We start from the raw sequence: 9,682 nt of genomic DNA, 5'->3' as shown, positions 1-9,682 counted from the left end.
AAGCAATAAACACCTTTGGAAATCACCATGCCAAGTCCCCCTCCCGAAACTTATTAGCTTCTGAGCTCAGATGAAAATCTTTGTCCTTGACTTTACAGTCCTAAGTGACTAAATGTATTTTATTTATTTATTTAATTTACATACTGCTCTTCTCCCCCAGGGAGAAGATAAAAATAAATTTTTTATCAATAAAGTTTTCAAGTTCAGCAAAAATGAACATTTTTTGCCTAGAAAAAAAGAAGAATCAATTTATAGGATGGCAAATTTACAATAACTCAGTAAAACAAAACAAGAGGAAAAGGTCAATGCAAAAAGAAAGTTCAAAATTTGTTTAATTAAACAATTTGTGACAGCATCTGATTTTTTCATTTAAAAAACAAATTTACCTAGAAAAGAGGACAGTAAAGCAATTTTACTGAAAAAGAAACACAAGACATACATATTTCATATTGGTAAAATGTTTATCAGTTTATATGCAAAGAGAGAGGAAATTTTCTGTAGCGGAAAGGGCACATTTACTGGCTTACAGAGATCACGTCCCCATCAAAACTGTAACCTACATAATGATTTGTAATCTACCTTGTTGAACAAAGTTACATGACAAAATAAGAATTGCCTAAAACTATGCACTATGTGTGCAAATACATTGTGACATGTACCAACAATACAGATGCAAGTTTTCATTTCTCTCAGCATGTGAGAATAAAAAAGAAAATTAAATTGTTTCTTATCTAGTTGAGAATATAAAAGCTTTTGTGCTTTTTACAATGGTTTTTTAAAATTTCAAGACTTGTTAGTGAAATTTCATCTGCATGAAAAACACTGCAGTCTGGGTTGATTTTAATAACACTGATTTAACCATAATTTAAACCCCTTCTCTGAGAGACTCAATTTGAATGGTTTAAATCATGACAAAGAAGATTGTGTTTAGTCATCATTCATAATAGAAGGATGTACTTGTTTTACAAAACATTACCAAATATTCATGAATGAATAAATAAATTTATTATGTTTTAAACAAAAATATCCTACTTATGGATATTTCTGCCATATGAAAGCCGCCTTGAGTCCCCTTTGGAGTGGAGAGGGGCAGGGGTATAAATGGGGTAAATAAATAAATGAATAATACTTTTGATTTTTTTTTTAAAAAAACCAAAAACTAAATGCTTTTGATCAGCTCTGATTGTATTTCAAGTAAAATACAGCAATTTTGTGGGGAAATATATTTGGCATAAAACACAATGATTTTGCATGCACAAAAAAAGTAATGAAAGGCCAAGGAATGGGTACTGGCCCTTTTACCTTTTCTCTGGAGTAAAAAAAATCCCATATTATAGCATTATTTTTGGCAGGTTCAAGATACTGCATTTCACTGAGGATTATAAAATCTACTGATATTATTTACATACATTATGCATTTGAAAGTACTGAACTAGAGTTAAGTGATCCTTGAATCTTTTCCAACTAATTTTGGAAGTAAAATTAAATGACATAGCAACAATACAAGCAATTTTATAACAATTATGAAACCTAACTCAAATGTCACATTTCAAAACTAGAAGATGAACAAAACCCAAAGCAAAAAGGAAAAACAACAAAAATCAACAATCCCCAGACAAATTCAAGATTGAAGGTTTAATTTACAAAATTACTTTTGTTAATTATATTGAGCATGAGAATTTTTTGAAAGAAAAAACAAAACAAAACTACAACAGGTTGGCTAGCTCAAGCTCACTATATGTTATGTTCTTCTTTGTACCAAGCTGTGTGCAAAGTATTTCGTTCAAAACGATGGTTGAAAACTGAGAATGCAGAAATTAAACAACACCAGATACGACAGCCAATGCGTGATATGCAAGTCGTGTTTTTAAAAACAAACAACAACAACAACAACAAACAACAATAACAACAACAACAAAACAAAGGTCTTGGTACCCACATGAAAATGACACATCATCATCAAGTATTAAAAAGAATTCTGGAAAACAATTTAAATGCCCCAAACCAAGGGAACTGTCTGTTAAAACCTTGATATTTGGAAAGCTAGTTTCAGGGTGCAGCTCTCTTATTCTAGAGCAGTGGTTCTCAACCTGTGGATCCCCAGGTGTTTTGGCCTACAACTCCCAGCAATCCGAGCCAGTTTACCAGCTGTTAGGATATCTGGGCGTTGAAGGCCAAAATATCTGAGGACCCACAGGTTGAGAACCACTGTTTTAGAGTATTGGTGTGGAGAATGTAGTCCTCCAGATGTTGTTGGACTGTCAATTTGTTTTTAGAGGTTAGGGCCGATAGACGTTGCAAGTCCAACATTACCTAGAGGGCCATATTTTCCCACCATGTTCTAAATCAACTTGATACATTCAGTAATATTACTCTGGAGTAAACCAGGTGTAAGTAATTGTCATTGCCACTGTGACCAGAGACATCTTGCTAATGTAACAAATGGCCACATGGTCAAGAGCCTTTTTTATGCACATTGTTGTAGTTATTGATTTTATGAAGGCACAATTCTCACAAAACTACCTTTTGAGCTTGAGATATTATTAATACTTTCATACTGTTATTTAACATACAGGAAGATATTACACAAAAAACCTGATGAAGTTACCAACTAAATTGGAATCTTGCTTTACTCTAATCACTTGCAGACAGAAGTAAAATGGCTCAGCTTCAAAAATAAATTTCAGAAATGTATGAAGTTCATTTTCAAAACACAGATGTAATGATATTTTAGCACAAATGAAAAATGTTTTTTTCCCAAAAACAAAAATTCATTTATACAACCCTGATAACAATACTGTTATTTGTACTCATGCATCCATTATTTGTACTCAAGTAATGAGGACTTACACATTACAGTTTCCCAATATCCGTCTGGAATAACATTTTGTCTCTGAACAATAATGTTTACATCATGACAGGTTAACAGTATTTGCCACAAAGTGCTTCCAAGTATTTATATGTGAAGGATAGTATGTCAGTGTATCGTTGCAGTTGGAGAGATCTTCCGTCTTGAAAAACTTATCTTTATGGGCAGAAAAGGAATAAGCCTTTGACTCAGTACAGTTTCTCAGTTCAAACTCCTTGGTGAAACAGAATTTAATCTGACCAATTATCTGTAGTTGACCCTAAGGAAGAGAAATAAAGCAAAATTGAAGCTTCGAGCTTAAAAGACCACAACGTTTGTAGCTGCAAAGGAGAAAATGATATAAAGGAAATCTTATAGCAAAATATTAGCTGGTTCTTTGTGAGATTAAAAGGAAAGCTAGATAAATGTTAAGAGTGAATATCTGCATTGAATTAGAAGACAATTGAATTTATAGTTACAGAAGCAGCTCAATTAAATGAGCACTCAGTGTACATAATATCTCTTATGCTTTTGAAAAAATTAAAATGAAGAATACTTATCTAGTCAAGATGGCCAAGAAATATGCAAAACATGAGCTAAAAAGTCTTAGCACATGTCCTAGAACTAATTAGCTAGAATCTCCTTTCCTGAAGCTGCACTTTCTCTGATGTGGGAAAATGTGGACACTACCTGAAGTGAATAACTTTTCACAGGTGAGAAAATAAGTGAGAAAACTTTTCACACTTATTAATTCAAATGGACCCTTCAGCTATTTTATATTGTTTGTTTCATTTATAGAAATTAATCAGTGTGAGTTTTCACTAGCTGATAGAGCAGAAATAATATATTACAGAAAACAATCTACCTCCTTGAACTGTACTGACATGTAGAAAATAAAACATATTTTACCATAGGAAATGGGGGGGGGGGGGGGAGGGCAAGGAAAGATGTCAATGACTTCAATAGAAAATTATTCCTCAGAAATGTCAACAATGTTATCCATTTTAATGTAATTTTATTCCAGAAAAAATTGGGCACTATCCAGATAAGTGTATAATGATATCCTTGTATACAACATTAACTTTGAAACTGTATTTCTCAAACAGTGGTTCATTATCTGATACAGAAGTTTGAAACAGTCTGTCCTCTGGCCAAAGTGTGTGGAGAAAGCCAAATGTTATAGAGATGGAATGGGAATTATATAACTCTCCAGATCAATGGTTCTCAACCTGTGGGTCCCCAGATGTTTTGGCCTTCAACTCCCAGAAATCCTAACAGCTGGTAAACTGGCCAAGATTTCTGGAAGTTGTAGGCCAAAACACCTGTAGACCTATAGATTGATAACCACTGCCCCTGATGCTGTTGGTCTACAAATTCCAGAATTTCTCACTACTCCCCGAGAGTTGAAGTTAAACAGCAAGTGGAAAGCTTTACCCCCCAATGCCTATTCTAGGCATTAAAAGCAAATTCTTACCATGCCTAAAACAATTATTAGGACTCACAGTTAATTCAAAGGGTTTAAACAACAACATCATCAACAGCAGCAGCAATTGACCTGCAGCATAATCATACAAGAGTCACATCCATTCATTGATGTAAAAGTCAAATACAATTGACAGCACAGGCAATACTAAGCTCTCAAAGCATCTTTAACTTGCCATTTTCCCAAGAAGAGAACAACAGTCAAAACATCTCAGAGAATGACAGTTTATGGAGCTGCAGGGTGGGAAGATGAGCAGCTGTGTCACTATGAAATGTTCCATAACAAGAGTAATGAATCACAAACGTGAAATTAAGAAAAATATCTGTACTAAAGCGCATAGTATGTGCTCCAATGCATCTGAGGAAGGAGGCAGTCCGCAAAAACTCATGCTACCAAATTCATTCTCTTCTTGCATACTGATATCCCAGACTAATCTGAATATGTCTTTGAATTTTATGTGCGCTAATGTTGAGTGAGTTGTCACTTATTTATTCATTAACTGGGACAATCACAGTTAATTAAAAAGAAAAAAAATCCTCTGTCTTCAGGTACATATGTTCCTGTCTTTAGTTTGGATGGACCGGGCTACTTCAAGGAGTAATACGAAGAGAAAAAATTATAAGAAGAAATCTTCTAAATAATCAGAATTAATGTATTCCAAAAAGTATACAGACAGGAACAAGAATACATTTGGGGAAGTAGACCCATCTGCCATATTTTGCAGAACTATTAAATAGTACAGCTGAATATAATGTATACCAAATTACAAAATGACTCAGTTTTCCTAGTTCTATTTCAGCTTTCCAAATATTAAGAAAAAAATGTCTTTCAAATTAGGGAAGGGACATTAATTAAAAAATCATTAAGAAAGAAAGAGGTACCTCTTCTGGAGGAAGACACTGAATCTTTGGTGTTACATCATAAACCTTCGTAAGAGCTTCTCTGATGGCTGCCATCTGAAGATTTAAGCATGAAACCACTGAACGACTTGAAACACCAAATGGGCATTTTCATATGAAAAAGTTTTATATACAAAATAATAATAATAATAATAATAATAATAATAATACTTTATCTACATTGAAACTTGCCCTGTTTACTTTTTAGTTTGATTCCCGTTCAGATTTATCTTCCCTACCTCTTGTATCTATTTCATGTATGTCGTATTTGTAATAGACACTCCCTAAATCAGTTTTGATTATCATCCAGATGTTATCTTATATTGGACCTTTAATACCTGGATGATTGTTTAACATTTTAACTATGCTGATTTTAACTATGACCTGTTTAAATTGTTTTTAAATTGTGTTGTCTGATGTCTAAATTGTTATTTCATGATTTTATGTGATTATATTGGGCTTGTTCCCCATGTGAGCCACCTCGAGTCCCCTGCTGGGGAGATGGAGGCGGCATACAAAAATAAATTTATTATTAATTATATGTATTCCACCCTATCTCCCCAAGGGGACTCATTGATAGAACTATGGAAAGAGATTAGTAACCCAGATACAAATTTAAATACAATTCATGCTAAGATGCAACATACCATATAATGTACTTATGTGCATTTTTATTGTTCTTGCACTCTAGCTAAAAAAATCAATTAATTGTGACATTAAAGAATCATTATAATACTGAAAAAAATGTAATCTTATTACCAGAAGAAAGGCAGCCTTATACATTAAAGGAAAATTACAAATTAAATGGAAAAAAGCCTCTTATGGGAGGGGCTAATAGCATGGGAACAATCACTGCAAAGGTCATCTCTTGTATCCTTTATCTAATGTACTTGTGATAAAAGTGGGACCAAGAGAAAACCCAACAATGTAAAGCATGTGCAGGTTCACATGGCAAAACACAGATTTTTTTTAGATAGTCTGGAGACCAAGCTATATTTATATATCAAGGTTTTGCTTTATAACAGAATACAATGCAAAGCCATGCCTCTTCTTACTTGGTAATAGGTGCTGCCTGGCTTTATCCCCAGTTTCAAGAGATAACTGAAAGAGAAAATGTTCATTTAGCAATGAAAAGATAGAATCCATTACATGCTCCAGTATGTCAATAATCACTGTGCAGAGAAGGCTATAGAAAGGTTAGAAAGAAAAAATATAAATGGAAAAAGCAATTTCTGTCAATTATCTGGTCTTTCTAATAGCATTTTTGCAGACATTACTTTCTATCACGGTCTTGCCCTAACAAGCTGTTATACTGCTTATTGTGTGTGCACGGAATATGGAGGAAAGTGTTCATTGATCCATCAGTTACTCTGCAATGGACAGGTTTTGTGTTGCAAATGTTAACCTCTGCTTCCTTGTCAGCAATGCTGGCCTGTCACCAGGAAACAGAAAGACTAGAAATGAGTCTCCCATGAAATGCACCATACAATTCAAAATATTCTCACCAAGGACATTCATTAACTTGAGAGCTTGTATTTATGAAACTGTGCAAAGAATGTGATGGCTATTATGCAATCATTTATCCAGGGCAGGGTAGGATAACAATGTTCCAGGAAATATTAGGTTTCCATGAAAGCTTATCAGAAGTTCTTTAAAGGGAAGGGTACTGGTGGCATGCATGCATTTATAACAGAGTATTTGCCTGCCTCTATTATCTTTAAGATATAGTTAATGGACAGTATTGGGCACTCATAGCCTATGTGAGGTGATTATGATTGAGGTGATGGTGATGAAGCCAGTTGACGGGGAAGGTGATGTTGTTGGGCATGGAGGCCAAGGGCAGCGGCGGGTCTCGCGCCTGCAGGAAGCTCATTGCGGCCGAAGAGGCCGAGTTGTTCGAGCTCGCGCAGGCAGCAGGGAGCGCGCTTGACCTGGAAGTGTTCAAGATCCTGCTGGGTCTGGTGCTCATGAATGTGGCCCCTGTGGCCACCTTCCAGATGCTGTGTGCTATGTGTGCTGCCAGGTAGAGAGAAAGTGGCCCTGAGGCCAATGCCACCAAGCCCCCGCAAGGTAGACCCAGAACTATATCTGCAACATCTGGGAACCAGACGCTGTCAGACCATAGTAGCCGGGAAGGATCTATTCAACAAGTACCTTGGCAACCAAGTGCCAGCAGGTTACAGAAGGCTGGATGCTCTGGGAAAAGTGCATAGCTGGTTTTACCTACTGCAATAAAACAGCAATGTAGCAAATTCAATATTGTCAAGAATTAACTGTAATTTTGCAAAATGCTACCAGTAGTTTATATCTAGAAAAGAAGTACCTAGGATGAGATGGAGATCGGTTGTGGTATAACACTCTCACTGCTAAAAGTTAAAATAAACCAATGATGGTTAATTTCATTATTATAATTGAAAATGTCTATCTATAGTTCTTGGTGTAATATAACTTCTTTCGTTTCAAGTTTATTTCTGCTGTTATATGCCTTAGGTAGCAATCCTGTGTTCAGAGTTAACTGAGGCTTACATTAATTTGAACTTGCATGATTTTAATTGCTGCTTTAATCATTTATGTTTTAATGTTTGATTTTAATTGAAATGGTTAGTTTTGGAATTTGTATGTTGGGCATTGGATTGCTGCCAGTTGTGAGGCTGCTCTGAGTCCCCTTCGGAGTGAGAAGGGCAGGATACAAGCATGGGAAATAAAATAAATAAGAAAAATAAATCTACATGAATATAATACATTCCATCTACATCCTTTGAATATAGTCAAAGCAGAGAATTTATTCTCTAAACAGCTTCCTGTGTATTTCATCTCTGCCGAGCCTCCAAGCTTAAATGTTTCATTTATTTGTAAGAGTTGTTACAAGTAAAGATACTGCTTTATTAACCTACAATAGCTAGGTGTATGTGTGTCTATGAGGCACGTTTGTTGGCAAACCACGTCCATAATAAGTATTTCACTAAAACGTATGAGAACTACTGCCTAATAACAGCTGTTTGCACCTTTCACCAGAAATTAAAGTTGGAAGCCATTGTAAATAATGAGCACTGAAAGTTTTGAAAATCAAAGTTGCACAGACCAATAGGGGAAATTGTTGTATTTACTCAAGTATAATGCACCATCAAATGTAATGTGCACCTCAATTTTGAAGGTGCACATTACCAAAAACAGATTGGTCCTCAAATGTAATGCACTCAACAATGCAGGCATAGCACATTAGGGAGACAAGCAACATGAATGAGGAATTTGGGAAGCCATGCCCCTCCATCAGGCACGATTCTCACCTGCCCTCGTTCATGAGGCCTTCAAAACTGAGGTGGAGGTTTTGAAGGCCTTGTGAATGAGGCCAGTTGGGAACTGAATGGGACTGAACCTGGGAGGGGAGGGGGAAGACCTCGAGGACTGCCTGGGAAGCAGGATCTATGTCTAAGCAACAGGAATGTCTGAGCGCTCCTCCTCCTCCAGACATCATGGAGGCCTGAGGTGTCACCACCAGTGTAAACAGCCTCTTTGTGCTTCACTGCCTTGTTTCTAGGGTTCCAGGTTCCCCCAGGCCGTTTCATAGATGAGTTTATGTACCATCAAATCTAATGATGCACACATCAATTTTGGCAAAAAAGTAAGCATTAGACTTGAATAAATATGGTATCTACTTCCGTATTATGATATTACTATTGACCCAAACCAGATTCTAATCTTCAGTGAGTTCTTTCTGAATCAATCCACCTGCCAAGAACTCTGTATACTTTAACCATAGAATGATCACTTGTTGCAGAAGTCTGAAAATTTGCTCTACCTATTGAGATCAAGTTTTTTATAGAGTTCCAGTGCTTTGTTGAAGTACTTTTTCTCAGAATTAAGAGATTCCAGCTCAGCTGCACAAGTTCCATGTTTCTCCCACTCGTGTTTCCTACACAAAACAAAACAAAATAATGCTACATCTTTAAGCAGAAATATGTCAAGAGAAAATTGTACAACATAAAATTCCCAATGAAAATCTTAAACACAATTAAACTTCAAAACCTTTGCCTCTATTCATTTCCTCCACCAGCCATTAAATTACAAGAACAATGCTTCTTTTCAGAATTGCATGATCACTGCTTCTTTCCAGAAGTCATTTAAGGAAGGTGTGAGGAAGAGAACACTTCTTTCATATCAGCATGTGGAAAGATTGTGCATAATACGAGGGTTATCCAGAAAATAGATTACGTTTTGGAATTAAAAATGAACAAAGTATAGGAGAAAACATTTACCATATGACCCAAATACTACTTCTCAACATAGTCGCCATTCAAATCTAGGCATTTATCATAGCGATGAATGAGCTTGAGGACGCAAGCGGCAGAGTTTTGTGGGGAAGGAGTTGCCAAGCTCATTCATTGCTATGATAAGTGCCTAGATTTGAATGGCGACTATGTTGAGAAGTGGTATTTGGGTGTGGCTTTCAAC

The 9,682-nt window shown here is 35.9% G+C and overlaps 1 protein-coding gene across 1 annotated transcript in view; it reads right to left on the bottom strand.

Moving 5' to 3' along the window:
• Positions 1 to 314: 314 nt before the first annotated feature.
• rnaset2 (ribonuclease T2) overlaps positions 315 to 9,682 on the bottom strand; it is a 29,013-nt gene continuing 19,645 nt past the window's right edge. The window contains exons 7-10 of the mRNA XM_008124799.2: positions 9,030 to 9,143; positions 6,286 to 6,331; positions 5,213 to 5,287; positions 315 to 3,128 (exon numbers count right to left, since the gene is read on the bottom strand). Of these exons, the coding sequence (XP_008123006.2) occupies positions 2,913 to 3,128; positions 5,213 to 5,287; positions 6,286 to 6,331; positions 9,030 to 9,143 (451 nt within the window). The 3' untranslated portion in view covers positions 315 to 2,912. The remainder of the gene's footprint in view (positions 3,129 to 5,212; positions 5,288 to 6,285; positions 6,332 to 9,029; positions 9,144 to 9,682) is intronic.

This window comes from Anolis carolinensis, chromosome 1 (assembly GCF_035594765.1).
Source record: "Anolis carolinensis isolate JA03-04 chromosome 1, rAnoCar3.1.pri, whole genome shotgun sequence".
NCBI classification, from domain to species: Eukaryota; Metazoa; Chordata; class Lepidosauria; order Squamata; family Dactyloidae; genus Anolis; species Anolis carolinensis.
This window is presented reverse-complemented; position numbering and strand designations above follow the sequence as displayed.